Raw genomic sequence first — 15,447 nt, 5'->3', positions numbered from 1 at the left:
TGCTGAACCCAAAGCTCAGATCTCCCACTGATTCCACACACACTGTTTCTCTCTACATTTAGCTTAACGTAATTGAACCTTTGCTTCCAACAGCACCCGAATGGCACAAGGCCTCAATTTAACATATTGTTTATATGACTTGGGCAGAAGATGAGAAGAATACCTCTTCTGGCCTCTTCATTATTCAGCATGAAATGAATGTTAAAGAATATACAAACGTAGCAACCTGCAATGGTATTTTAATAGGGAACCTTTTCTGCCAGGAATTTAAATAAAATCTGAGCTCCCAGCAGTAGCTTCTATTTTTCAACATACCCCACTGAACAGAGCAACCTCATTATTTCAAGCATGTTAGTGAGTTGCATTATAATCCACTAAATTGCACAGCAGGTTTGCTGCCACTGGGGTACATAATATCTCAGGACATAGATTTTCATAATAAAGGTGATGACTATGATGAAAAACCTTACTGAAATCAGCCTAAGAACTCCCACAAAGATCTGAGATAAATCGTTTGAGTTTTAAGGGATGATACTGCTGCAGAAATACATAACCTAAGAACAAAATAATTCCAGCCAATTATTTAAAAACAAAAACCAAACAAAACCCCAAAATTAAATTTAAAAAAACAGCACAACCAGAACAGTTCTTTTTTTTTTTGCTTAGACTTTTTCCTCTTCAGGGCCCAACCCTGGGCTGTGGACTCACTTCACAGGCTACATGCCATGCTTGCCATCATGCTCCCATACAGCATGACACCACTTTGCCACCATATGCCTCATTCAGGCAGCACTGATGGCAGCTGAGGCGCATCTCTCTCTCTTCCAAAAAGGCAGGCTGCTGCCCAACACAGAGAGCAGGGGGCTGCTGGTGTAGGATGTTTGGCATCTACTGATGTGTTCTTGAACAACCTTTTCCTTGGAGCCATTTTAAAGGAAGCGGAAACACTTAATTTCCATGTGATAAATTCACAGAAGTAGCTTAGTGCCTGAGAGTAACCCTCTACAGCATTCAGCAAGGGGAAGCAGATTTAGCCCTGCTTGGCAAGTTATGCTGCACTGCCAAAGCTGGGTGTTGCTGTGAAACATTTCAACCCACAGGTGGGATTTGAGGCAGAATGGCAGAAAAAAGGTGTAACACTGTTAGTGAGGAGCAGGGGAGATCCACAGAGGAAATGAAATTTAGGCTGGAGTTTGTGGTTGCAGTTAGCCTGCTGAGTGCTCCTGGGGACAGGCTTCTGCACGTAATAACTGGAACATGAAAATAGCCTCAGGATATCACTTCTACGAGAGCCGCATCCACAAGTGTGGCTAAGTATTAAAACCCAGAGTTCACCTCTTGATACTCAAATTTCAAGTGCCTTTCTTTCTTAGCCAGGAGTGGAAAGAGGAGCAAACAGTATTGGAATAAATGGAGAGCAGCCCAAGTGCATTATTTACAATGATGCTTAGGGCTTGCTGCTTACATTTCCCACAGCCAGACCTGCAGTAGATGGATAGACTGCACAGACAAACTGGTGGCTGTGCTCAGGCATCATTTCCTTTACCAGGCAGAAATACAAGGCTTCAGGGGAAGTGAATTTTCAGTTCCCTAGATGGCAGTAGTCTAAACCAGAAAAATCCCAGTTGGGTCAACTAAGTGTCATATTTAAAGTGAACGGGAAGCTCCTATTTGCATTTCAACCTTATACAAGCAGAAAAATTTCAGTGGTGTCACTCAGCTTAGGCTGCTGTAAATTCAGGCTAAAAGCAGAACTGGAGAGGGTGGTAGTAATACACACTACAAACACCAGAGGGAGCGTTAAGGAAGAGTCAGGAAGGAGGGGGAAGACTAGAACAATAAGATAAATCTTAAAGAGTAACTGTCTGCTAGAATACTGTTGAAATCTGCTCTTTTCCCCCAAAATCAACGCACAGCACAGCTCCCACACTTCTGAGCCATCCAAAGCTGTATCTCACAGCTGAAAACGGTTGTTGGTGCATTTAGCACTAACCCAAGAGAGGCCCACCTCAATTCAAGCTAAATCAAAATTAAATCTTGGGCAGGGCTATATGCTTAGAAAGGCACAGACAGCTACTGAGAAGCTCTCTTTGCAGGAACAGCAAGTTTTCTATTTCCAGCTTCCTTTCTGGGATTTTGTACTGCTGGCAAAATATATCCCTGAGAAATTTTCTTACCCCTTTTCTCATCTCCTATGGAGTGTAATACCAGAAAAACTCCCTAATTGAACTACCTTGCAAAAGTGAGTTGGCAGGGGGCTGGAGCCTAATTCACTTTATGTAACTTCAGGCTCCTCTTGAACTTTTTTTTTCCTTTGTTATTGTGCTCATTTATCATGCTGGCTGGGTTAGTGCATAAGCCAGTGTTTCTCAAAGTTTTGATTGCTGGAACACAATGTCCAGATAAAAAATGGGTGTATTTGACAAATAAATCTCCTCCAGCTTCCCTGACCTTTCCCATCAAGGCTGGCAAGTGCCCATGTGAGTAACAGCTGGGCCTGGAACACTGCAGGGCCTTTGCCTTGGCTCTCATAGTTCACCCACTCTTGCCTCGCTACTGGGGTTGCCGAAGATGGATGGAAGGAGCAAAATGATCTTTACAGCATGTTCCTGATGTCCTCTGGCTGTGGCCTAATCCTTCTGTCATAGACCAGGACTAAGAGTTTCCAAACACTGCAAGCTCAAAACAAAGAACAGACGCCTGCCCTGAAAAGCCAAGTGCCAGGGAGTAATAGTATCACAACACCAGCAGGCAGATGCATTCAGGACAAGAAGAAAAAAAAAAAGCAGCATCTGACTGTGAGAATGTATTTTTCAGATGAAAAAAATAGCAAAAAAAAGCAGCATCTGACTGTAAAGAGGGTTTTGTTGTGTTGTGCTGGGCTTTTTTATTTAGGTGCAGTGAAAAGGCATTTCAAAATAAGGACAACCAAGTAATTCGCTGATGTTTATGGACTGTCCCATGTCTAAGGAAGAAAAATACAGAGAAAGAATATGAAAAATTACAGATCTGGAAATTGCTTTCTGTAGTGAATTCAAAGCACATCATTTTATAAGCACTTTTCTTTTTGTGTGACATATGATAGCTATTTTGTAATTCTTCCCCTTAAGAAAACAGAAGTGTTTCAGAATCTTCTATATAATTTAATAGCATTTATGTGCCTGCTATAGTGGGAGATAGTCTGGTTTTCCAGGAAAAGCAAAAAATCTTTGCCATAGGTCCTACTGATTTAGGAATAGAACTCGGGTAGTTTCCATCCTCTATTAATTTTGACTGTATATTCCTCTGAAAAGAGCATTTCTTTCTCTTCAGGACTGAATTATTTGAAATTCCTTACATGCTTTGTAATTAAAAACTGCATCCTTCAGTAATGATTGCTAATTACTTCAGAAAATTGCAATCTGAAGCCCAGGGAGACAACATGAAATGTCCATTGTGGGGCACACCAAGGCAAGGATGGGCTGTGGAAGAGCCTTGGGACCATCTGCTCACAGTCATGACTTGGTGGGAAGCATCAGGCTGACCTCTCCAGACAACCAGGAGCCTACGTAGAGACCTGGCTCTGCCTCAGCCTCCCAACCCACCCTCCTGTGCACCAGCAGCCTGGCTCTGTGGCGTCAGCCAGCTGGAGGCAGCAAGTCCTTGGCGTCGCTGAACTGCTGCTCATCCCTCTGCACTGCCAGGGTTTTCTGGAGCCTGCTTGCATGTTCCCACATCCCTGACATGGTGCCAGCTGCACAGCCCATTGAGCCCTCACTCTCTTGGCTCCTCCAGCTAACTCTGCAGCTGCGCAGAGCAATCTGGTAGCCTGTGACTTCTTGGATCCCTTTCCTCCTTTCCTATACCCATTTCTTGGGGAGTGCTAAAATCTAAAGCAAAATCTAGGCAGAAACACATGCCTGAGCCAGCCAAGTAATCTGAATTTAACCACACAGACACCAAAGTTTTAAGCAGGAAACATAGTTGGATTTCCAAAGTTTGGCACTCTACATGTTCAGGGGTACAGCTGTCTTCTCTGAGCTGAATGCCTCAGCACTACTCCCAGGTCCAGCCCCTTCCAAAAGCCTGGAGATGCTGTACCACACTCCTGGAATAGTCCAGGATGTCTAGCCTGTCCAGCACACCCACAAGTTGAGGAGTTAAATGAAAAAGAAGCGGGAGCTGTGTTACCCTACTCAAATTCACCATGCTGAGGGTTGTGTTCCTTTGCTGTTGGCCTAACCCTCAGGCACTCCATGGAGAAGGAAGAAAGGCTGTTTTGGCAGGAGCAAGAACTCAGCTAAACACTTGGCTACTGTGCTACAACTGTCACTTGGAACCATGCTTCAGTTGTGCTTCTGGGTTTGTCCCTTTCATATTTTGTTGCCTTCAACAATTGGCTGGTTCCTCCTGTAAGATTTTGGAAACTCTTTAGATCAGTCACCCAAGTACAGGAGATTCCTGCATGCAAGATTCTGAAAAAACTAAGCCCTATAGTTGTTAAACCCTAACAAAAGGCTTTATGTTCCAGACCTGGGTACAGAGGAGTCCCATCCACCAAACCCCAATTAAGTGTGTAATTGTTAATACCTAATTTATCTAAAAATACTGCTTCAGCCCTTTTCAATGTCTAAATTACTGTTTGAATTTGAGTGACTTCTTTTAGCCAAGATAAACAAATGGAAAATTACACTTTTGATAGAGGCAGCATTAGGTTTCAATTAGGGTTCAGCCCAGCAGGGGAATGGGGATGGAACTTTGAAAATACCAAGACAAAAAACTTTTAATCATCCATTTCTTTTTTGTTGAATCCTGGGCTGTGCAGCACAAGTGATAATGCATTACTTCAGTCCAATAACTCTGCAGGCCTAATTCTGGTATTGATAATATTTGCAAAACTCAATCCCATACTTGTAGGCTACGCTACCACTGAGAAGAAGATTCTAAATACCCAATTTACTTTCTACCAGTGATAATGCTGGTTTCCCTGCCCAGAGCTCTCAATTGCTGTGATAAACCCCAGCCTCGCATCTTCACCTGTGGCTCTTGCAATAGTAAGCAAAAGGTTCACAGCTTGTAGAACTAGCCTTGCTGGGGAGGAAAAGCACAGGGTGGCTGAACTGTGGCACAGAGATTAGGCTAAACCACTCGGAGGGGCAGAGTATGACAATAAAATCTAAATTTTCAGACTACATTATTGTCTTGTCTCCTTAGAAAACTGGGATTCACATGGCAATAAAGAAAATATTTACATGTGGAGCTTGCAAATATTGCCATGTTGGCCTAAGCTATTGCTACAGCAGCTTTCTGCTCTTTAGGAGACTGGTGTCTGAGTCTCTGAGAAGGGCAATATTTCATTCTGTCACAGACCCATGCAAAGCACAAATCTACAACAGCCAAAGTATTCAGTTGTCCAAGACATCCCTGAGGAGAACAGTATCAACATAAATCAGTAGCACTTGGGTTTTGTCCCCATCCTGTCCTTAGAGGCACATGCCCATTCCCCCACCTGAGGCAGGAAAGCAGACGGTCACAGACTCATCTCCAAACCTGGGTTATGTACTTGGTGGAAGGTCAACTATCCCACCACCAGTGCTGTTTTACAAAAGTCTTAAAATATCCCTTCAGGTGACTTCAGAATTCCAAGCAGATATAACATGCTTGTGTGGGGTTCTAAGTAAGGTTTGATCTTAGTTTATATAAATAAGACAAGGCATGGAATTATAATGCATGTTTCAGACAAAACAGCAATACGGTAGGAAAGGGCTCTCAAGTTATAAAGAAGTCTGTAAGGCTTCCTTAGAAATGGAGTAGTCAGATGGTTGCCAGATTATAAAGTATTTTCCCTATCCTCACTTGGCTGTTGAGCAAATAAAATGATGTTAGAAGTATCTAACTGCATATACTTTATTAATGTGCTATCTTCAGCATATTTCAAAAAACACTAACACAATATTCGTGGCCCTACAGAGAGGCAAGTGAGAAATATCTCCTTTCGTTTTTAACATCATCATTTCTTCTTTCATTGGTAAGCCCAATTACAGAGCCATGATGAGACTATAAATTCTTAATACTGCACCCCCGACAATTTGTACTTGTGCAGCATTTTCTTAGGTAGAACCATATTATGGAAGCAATAACATTTTCACCAGCACAAGCACAAATGGATCATGTCTTATATATTCTGGCTGAGCCGGAGAAGTCTCAAGAAATTAATTCAGTCCATGAGCAGCTACTCAGAAACTACTAATATAAAAGCCTACACCATAAAAATGCGATAGATAGAGACCAGCTTAGCTTGATTACTTCTTTTTACTGCCTTAAATTTCAATAGCTGAAACTCAAAAGAACTGGACTTAAAAAACAGCCAATAAGAAACATTTACGGGATATTGCATTAAAGACAGGATCTACAAGAAAGCATGGATGGAATTAGTTCTTGAGCTAGTTAACTTTCTTTGTTTAAGTTGCCTGGTGATACAATCTGGATGCAAGGTACCAACAAACAAAAAGTCTGTATTTAGGAGTAGTGCTGTCACAGGAATCCCATATACCATCCCTACCTCCTCCTCCAAGCTGTCAAGCCCCCAAAGCGGGTAAGCACAAGGCAGAAAAGGGATATGTAAATCCCACAGCACTACTAAATATATCCCACCAGCCATACTATATATAAAATGTCACTACAATCTCACTCCCCCTTCTCTGAAATGAAAGTACTGCTCAATCAGATGAGTTATCTAGCCATGCTCAACCCTGTCAGGCTGCTTGCTCCTAAGTCCGTCATCCTGGTTTCTTCCTCTGCTCTGAATTTTAGCTTGTATTTCTGCACCTGCAATAAAATCCCTCCATAGCCCGTAAAAGAAATTTATCTGCAAATCACAGAATCATAGAATCCTAGGGGTTGGAAGGGACCTTGAAAGATCATCTAGTCCAACCTCCCTGCCAGAGCAGGATCACCCAGAGCACATCACACAGGAACGTGTCCAGGCAGGTTTTGAATGTCTCCAGTGAAGAAGACTCCACAACCTCTCTCGGCAGCCTGTTCAAGTGTTCCCAGAACAATGTTTGGTGATTTACTGAGACTGTAAAGAAATATATACCTTTTCTCCCTATGCTCCATAACATGCTGCTAACCACAGATGCATCTCAGATGGCATCTAGAGGCCAGATAATAAAACCTCATTAAGGATATCTGTCTTTTTTGCTCCAGGAAAGTGTGTTTAGAGAAATGCAGGGAAGCAACAGAGCACATTTTCTGGATCTCTTTCACCAGTCAGAAGAGCATTGGTCCCTTAGCCTTCTCTGGACTACCCTAATGGCTATCTGACTGGGGTGCAGTCTAGCACATCCTCCTGTTACAGCTGGCAGCCAGCATCAGGTGCCTCACAGCCAAGGTGAGTGCAAGACCTCCTCATTAGGCAGGTACTGGATACTCACAAGTTTCAACCTGGTCTTTAAAAACTAGAAGTTCTATTATGTCCTTTCCATTTATGTCCCAAATACATGCTTTCTAGCAGCTGCACTTTTCAGTAGGTAAGATTTGCATTTTCCTGTGTTAAACTAGTGCTGATAATAGCCAAATTGTTGGTGGATGTTTGTGTGTATAAAACTCCTTCAAGGCTCATCCCCAGCACCTGCTAATCTGGCTGTGAGCTCATTTCTCGTTACAGTGCAACTACCACTATTCAGTCACGTTGAAGAGAAGTCATGAGGTAAAATAGTGAAGACCAGCATGCACTAAAAATTAGTGGGGTCATCTCTTAATAAAAAGCAGCTTTGATCCCCTTCCCAATACCTTCTAAGTACATGTACTACGCTGAAACCAAGTTAATATGCACACCATCCCCTCTGTGTTCAGCCTTGGAAATGCAACTAGTAAAAGAGTAAAGGAGTTGCCAGTGTGAAGGACAGATTCTGCTGTCCTTAATTACTCTATTTTAGTGCTGCCTTTATTCATGCTTATCTTACAGCAAACAGCACCAAACAGAAGGTATGATTAATACAGAAGGCAAGAACTGGCTTAACAAAGGCCCAGAATGGGAAATGGAAAAGGAAAGGTAAGAAAATATCTCAGCTTTAGCCCATCTGGTTGTGGCAGCAGGGCTTCAAGCCATAAAAACAGACACATGAACAGGAAGTCTCTCAGTTTCTTCAGTTTTCACCATCTTATTGCTATCAGGTTACATCCAACATCCCAGCAGCTCCGGAAGAAGGACTTCGAAAGGACATGTGAGTAGAACAGAGCCTGGGGGAAGGATGACACTCTTGCCAGTGAGTTTCTCCTTGAGCTGGGTGGCAACAAGGTAAATGTTACCTGTGTTTGTCAACTCAGTTAACTGCATTTTCGTTTTAAGAATTTTGTATCACTTCCACTTATTAATTTTTAGTTTATTACATTAGAAATAAATACAGAGATCTTGCTCTGTACAAGAGATCTTGCATTTCCTTCTAGGACACTGGAAAATATTGCATTTAGTTTAATACCACATATTTATTCTCAGCATGTTGCTTCCTCCCTGCCAATATTTCAGCTTCGTCACTAATTCATGAACCGTCACTGGTGAGAATCAGCCCTAGACTGAGAAAAAGAATTCCTACATTTATTTGTATCTCGGTTTATAAAATATACTTTTCTCTTTAATAAGGGGGCTTTTTATTCTGAAAAATGATCATTAATTAGATCTACATTTGTACAGTCAGTAGAGAATTTGATACATATATTATAGGCCTCAACTAGGTAAAAGGGTATTATATCAAAAGCTTGTTAATCTTCTTTTCATGAAGGAAAGTCTGTAGTGGGTTTTTCAAGGCATGATGAAGAGTTGCCAGCATCCACTGACATCTTGAAGTATCTTTAGAAAATATGGCTCTCCGTGACAACAAATCAGAATAAACTGTACCCCAAAAAAGCTTCTGTAACAGGTAATGTAATGAGCAAAATAAGGGTAGATAAAGCTATAATCACAATGCAAAGGGAGCTATTTGGGGTGGAGCTGTCTCTTCTTTCCTGCACATATTGCCAGGAAACAGCTGGGACATTGCCACTAGAAATTTAAGTGTAATTGTCCCTTGACAACAATATCTTTCTTAGGCAGAATCCAGTATTACTCCTTCTGCTCTCTAATTCTGTAATGGCTGTTTAACAGAACTATTTTCTTAATGCAGGTTCTCCTGTTCATTTTATGCCTTCTGATATGGAAGGAGAGCTATACTTCCCAGAGCACAGCTCACTGTCACTGCTCCCTCTCCTTTGCAAGTGTCCAACCTAAGACATCTCAGGGTCCCTTCTGACCTTAATGTTGCAAACTATTTCTTGAAGAGAATTACAAACACTTTTGAGATGAAGGAATTAAAAAAGTCATATGTGTAACACTTTCAAGTATGAGACTATGACCAGGCAAGAGAATGGAAGAGAAAATTCTTTCTCCTATAAAAGGGAAGGTTAACTCCAGTACAAAACCACAAACTAAAGCACATGGCAACACCATAGCAAGTCAATCAAACGATCTTTTAGATACCAAACTGCAAAAAAAACTTTACTTCAAATTAAAATCTGCTTCTCTCAAGAGGGTAAAATATCTCTATTTAGTTTAGTTTGCATTCCCCTGCTAGAGTTATTAGTACTTTTTTGGTTACTTTTAGATGAGTTCTGCATGAGAGGAGAATAACACAAAAATTATATAGGAATTTTACATTCAGAATTTATCTCTGCTCCCACCAACGTCAGTGGAAGGAAGATCGACTCCACTAACTATAAGACATTGAGGTGTTGCTAAAAATGTATCAACTGTATCACATACATAAGAAAGATTCTCCCCAAGACACAAGTATTTAAGGAGATCCTTATGGAAACTCTAGAGCAATGAAAGAAAGTCATGAGAAGAAATACAGCTCAGGTAAGATGGCTTCACAGCAACTTTGAGCTCATCAGAGGTTTGTGAAGTTTATACTGAAAAACTCAGCAGACTCAGGAGAAATTTGTGACAAGTCTTCCTGCATTACTGCAGTATCCCCCTAATTCAAGGGGTGAGAGCATGAAGATGACTGTAAGTCATCTGTTATAGGCAAAACATTTGAGGCTTAGGATTTGAGAAACCTTTAGATGCTTCACTACCACAGCAGCAGATTAAATTATCATGTCACAGAAAGAGAAAAACTGAATGTGCTGCTCACAATGAGGTGGTGCTGAAGAGTGGGATAAACTGGCAGAAGTAAGAGGAAGGAATAACTTGGATGGAAAAGACAAGTAATTGTGGAGCTCCCACACAAAACCACCTTAGATCTGCTCAGGAATTTCAGATCTTTTCATTATGGAAACCCTTCTAAGATCAACCAAGGGGATGAGGCTCATTCCCAACAGTACCAGGAGTGGCTGTCCTGGCTGCACAACATCAAAAAGATGGAGACAGACATATGCAAGGCTTGTGTGTTTGTTTTGGACTGGTTTGTGGTTGTGTTGTTTTTTTTTCTTTTTCAGTTGTGCCGCACATTTTACCCCACCTTATGACAGAGTACAGATTTAACAGATTTCAGGATGATACCGAATGTCTTTAACAAAGACTACAAACTGCTCCTAGAAGGAGGTGGAAATAAACAAGGAGGTTCCTGTAACTGGGCAAGAATATTATTCCATGGACATCTAAACACTTGTGATTTCACCACAGCTGTAACAATGATCACATATGAGTGACCTGAAGGACACTACAAATCCAAAGAGATAACGAAACTGTAGCACACCAAAACAGACAATGTGATGTCAGTAGTACAGCTGAAATGTTTAAACCTGGGGAATATTTACAGGATCAGGCTCTTCCATTTTAACTGCTATGGCATAAGAAAAGCTTATGTAAGCCAAATAGAGAAAAACACAGTTGCTTGCAAGGCAGGACAGTATCCTGAGACTTTACAGTAAAAGCAATGCCATAATATTGCAGAAAGAACATCAATGGAACCTTGGAATATTCTGAAAGTTGGACAGTTTACAGAATTGTGTTGTGTTCTGCAACATCTAAGGCAGGACGGTGTATTCCCAAGTCACTGGTATCAACATGAGTCTGCCCCAGTACCCAGATTATTTAATGAGAACATTACCTTGTTCACACCATCTGCCATTGCTTGCAGTGTTAGCTCTCTAGGTCCATCCACAGTCTTTCCATTATCAGTTGGTCCCCAGCTGGCACTATAGATATCTATGACTTGAGGCATATGACTGATAGAGGAAGCCTCAATAATGTCTGTCATAAAAGGCTGGTCGAGCATTCGAATACCTGTAGATTGAATCACCATAAATGTGAATTATGCATTATCCAGCACAAGATGTAATCTCAGCACCTGGAGAAGTCCTCCAGCTACAGGTATTTTAATTCACTGGCAGTTTCACCCCCTCAATAATACTGTGCTCACCATTCACATCTCACCAGGGTGTGCTCACCCAGCAGGATGGCAGCACTTAAAACACTCAGCCACAGCAATGCAGCATGGCCCAGAAAGAGAAAGCACTTTTTTGTTAGGTCTCTAATTACATAGTATTTTCCATCTACCATTTGAAAATGCTTTTAAAACAGCAGTATTCCACAATCTCAGCATTTCATAGTATTTAAATAATATTGAGGGCATTAAAAATAGTATTTTTCAACAACTAGGGAAAAAAGTTTAATCCCTCCCCATCTCTAATTTATACTCAGTGATGCATTGACACTTCATTAGTTTTTCAAGTAATTTTTCTGTTTATTTTGGTTCTTCTCCAGAATTTAATCAGAGAGGGGAAACGCACTACACAGCAACTTCCTGAAAAAATATCACTGTGTCAACATGCAGACACAATAGCAAAATGCAGCCAGTACATGGAGAAAAATGCAATCTATAACCTGTTTCCTTTAACCCATGCAGTAGTAGAAATCAAGTTAAGTTTAAAAAACACAATCCTAGGACATGCCAACTTCATAAAAACCTCAAAGTGTTGGCCCTAGACAGAGACAGCAGCGCAAGCCCTCACATCCACCATGCCCCACACATAGGACAGTTTCACTGGTGGCCAACCTCTAAGTGGCCTTTCATGAGACCGAATGACTAGAGACACGTTCCAACTCTCATTTGTAGCCTTGAGTTGAAGTTCAGTTTTCCCAAAAAATTTCAGGACACAGATGGGGCAGAAATCAGTATCACAGAGCCAAACAGTACGAATGAGGTTCCTGATTTAGAAGTCAGTGCTTTTACTAAATTCAACACAAAATCCATGTGTCAAATGTGAGGCTGGAAAAAGTGGTTTAAATTTCAAATAGAAATCAGACAGAAGCTGGATATTCCTGATTTGCTAATTCAAGATAGAAATTATGAAGTCAGACTCACTGAGTGAGAAAACCCTTCACATGTTTGTAAAATGCAGATCTGAAATCACAGAATTAATTGATGCCAGGGAGGTGGGGGAACATCAGGAGGAGCCAAGCCATCTGGTTTGACGTCGGGGTGGTGGGGGAGGAAGTACAAGAAGCAAAACACACGATGCTCAATATCCTTGGCTCCCAGCTTCCAATTCCACCTGCACACAAGGACCCTGAACCACAGCAGCAGCAGATTCTCCCCCCGAATGAACCTCCACGTTCCCACTGACCACACGGTGGTGCTACAGGTGCACGCTGCCCTCGGGCTGTCGGGGCTGGCACTTCCAAAAACCTGTGGGGATTTTGCTATGAAGTGGAGGAGTATGGAAGATTATTTCTAGGCCATCAAAAAAAGTCCTTCGCCTCTTGATTTTTAAGCAACCAGCTTGAATTTGTAGAGTTACACTAATAATACAGATGAGTTTCACCCAAAACCCTGTGCCTCAACTGATGCACCTCCAGGACTAGTTACTGCCAGAATGTAAATATGAAACGTCCCATCTCTGGAGGGGACATTACTGTTACTGAAGAAAGGGGACATACATTAGACCTGCCCGGCCAGACAGTAACTCTCAGTGATATCTCTTGGGGTAGTGGCTTAGCAAACATTGTTTGGTGCCCTTCTACAGTGGACATTCAGCTTTTGATCATGCAGGTGAGGTAAATTGTAGCCTTCTCTGGATTCTTCTGACTCCACGGTGAAACAGGGACTGGCCAAGCAGAGCAGAGCTGCCCATGCTCACACACTGTGAACTATTTCCAGGAAGCAAATAGTACATCCACACTGGAGCATTTTAATGTGGACTAAGGAATGAAAAGAAATTCACAATCATCTATCTCTGCTTGCTGTGCCTTGGTCCACATCATGGAACAGTATTAGAGTGGGAAAACTGGATGTCTTTGGATTAAACACATGTTGTCTAAGAGCCTAGGTCACTCCAATCCCTGCGCTCAGTCTATCAGTGCAGACGAGTGTTAGTAAGAACTAAAAACCCCCAATACACCTGAGGTACCAATGCTGGGTGCTAGGCACCACCCATTTCATCCTGTGTACCTGCTCCTCTTACCACTCTGCTTCCCTTGTTAAAACAGAGGAAACTAATGATTGCAGAAACTTATAGCGCTGCAGTGCCTGCCCTGGGAGAGCCTAAAGAATAAAAGCAGCACAGGGTTTGCCTCTTTAGCAGGAAATTATATTTTACATCCTGCAAAATGAGATTTGTCAAAAATGATTCTGCAGCAGCACAGGAAAGCAGCATTGAAGGCAGTAAACAAACAGGAGTTGGCACAAGAAGGAGCTGAACTGTTCCTTTGCAATGTTATTAAAGAGGGTATATAAGGTCCTGAATTGAAAAGGCAAAGCCATGGAGACACTCCTCTCCTCAGCTACTGTGAAAAGTAATAAACACATGGCCCAGTGCCAGCCTGCAGTCCCATCCTGGGCAACACTCCCTGACTCTGCAGAAGTTCTGCACAGTGGCCTAAGATTATTTACACCTTGAATTGCTACCGTACCTGCCACCTTGGAGTTGTAGGCAACTCCCACGCCGCAGATGTTGTTGTTTGCAGCAGCAGACACCTCTCCTGCACACCTTGTCCCATGGCTGCAAAAAGGAAGACAGAGACACCACGTGAACCCCAGCTAATGCTTGTGCTGAACTGAGCTGGATCACTGCGATCTTGGCTTTGCCTCATAGTCAACTCCCAGCACTTCCAAGGAAAACTGTTCCATGGCAAACTGTTGAGTGCTGTACTTGGATACCTGGATGATCTCAATCCTTCCTGAAGCAGGAGATAATCAACTTCCCCTCTGCAGTAGGAGCCATGCCTGCTCTGAGGTTAACATGCCTCAGTAGGAGCAATGCTTGCTCCGAGGTGTCTACTTATGCTTTGTTAAGTTGTAAAGTTATTCAGACTCTTTTTTTTTTTTTTTAACTCTGTCAAACAGGTTCTGCCTTGTTATCAACTATGACTCAGCAGAAACAGTCCCCTGACAGACCAGTGCAACAATAAGATCAATATTAAATCCTTTATTTTTGTGACTTCACAGTGCAACAACCCATTATTTTGAACCCCACAGAACAAAGTCTGATTGCCTTTTTGCTATTCAGCCATGTGTCAGAAGCATATCCCTGCCCACAAATTAAGTGCTATGGAAAGAGGTGGGTACAATATCAAGCTGGAGTGGCAGAAAGGAGCCACAAGAGTCACTGCACCCCTCAGCAGAGCTGTGGCTTGGCTGGCCAGGGCCAAAGCTAGCCAGACCTGAAGCTGGCCAGAACCAAGGCATGTGCATCCCTCTCCTCCAGTGCCTAATTCTCAGGAGTGCTGACAAGGTGCCTCCAGCTGTCAGCTCACAAAGCTACTGTGTTCTGCTTAAGTGGGGAATGCCTTTGCCCTGACACAGAGGTCCAGGCTCAGGCTGACATGTGGCATTTCAAGAACACTTGGCGTCTCTGAAGTGCTCTACAGCTCCTAACTGGCCGTGGCTCTAAGGCAGTCCTGCAGGAAGGCTGACTGCATTTTCCTTTCTCCTAATTCATCACAGAAATTAAGCCACAGAGAAGATATACACGGACAACATGATCTAGTCTTTAAAAAATAGTACAGAAGCAGAGAAACTAGTGAAAACTTGTGCAACTGTCAGTTTAAGCTGAAAATGTTGAATCAATAAAAATCCATCCTATTGCTCACATCAATCCACTCTGAGCATTACAACTGGCATTGCTTCCATAGTATGCCAAGGATTCAGGCAATTAGCAGTGCTATGTTATAAAGCCTATAGTGAGCAGCAGATGAACCATCCCAGGAGACAGAACTGTTTTGTTTTAATTTATTTTTTTTTCCTCTCTCTTCCTTTAAGCACCTCTGGCAAAGGTGAGTATAACATTAATAAAGGAGTGAGAAGCAACACATTATTCTTCCTGCTGTAGTTGGAAGAATATATTTTTAAATGCAGCTCCATGAAACGAAAAATGCCTGGCTTCAAACACACAGTGCCTTGATCTCGAAACAGAGAAGGTCTCATGTGAGGTTTTTTTACAAAGGGAACAGAGAGGAGAGCCATACAGATTTCTTACTCAGCTGTC

At 42.2% G+C, this 15,447-nt stretch overlaps 1 protein-coding gene across 1 annotated transcript in view; it reads right to left on the bottom strand.

Moving 5' to 3' along the window:
• PCSK2 (proprotein convertase subtilisin/kexin type 2) overlaps positions 1–15,447 on the bottom strand; it is a 203,112-nt gene that overhangs the window by 10,924 nt on the left and 176,741 nt on the right. The window contains exons 8-9 of the mRNA XM_010000193.1: positions 13,874–13,962; positions 11,070–11,245 (exon numbers count right to left, since the gene is read on the bottom strand). Coding sequence (XP_009998495.1) covers positions 11,070–11,245; positions 13,874–13,962 — 265 coding nt within the window. The remainder of the gene's footprint in view (positions 1–11,069; positions 11,246–13,873; positions 13,963–15,447) is intronic.

Source organism: Chaetura pelagica, unplaced genomic scaffold, assembly GCF_000747805.2.
Source record: "Chaetura pelagica isolate M959 unplaced genomic scaffold, ChaPel_1.0 scaffold336, whole genome shotgun sequence".
Taxonomy (NCBI): Eukaryota; Metazoa; Chordata; class Aves; order Apodiformes; family Apodidae; genus Chaetura; species Chaetura pelagica.
Note: the sequence above shows the minus strand (reverse complement) of the source record. Positions and strands in the feature narration are given on the sequence as shown.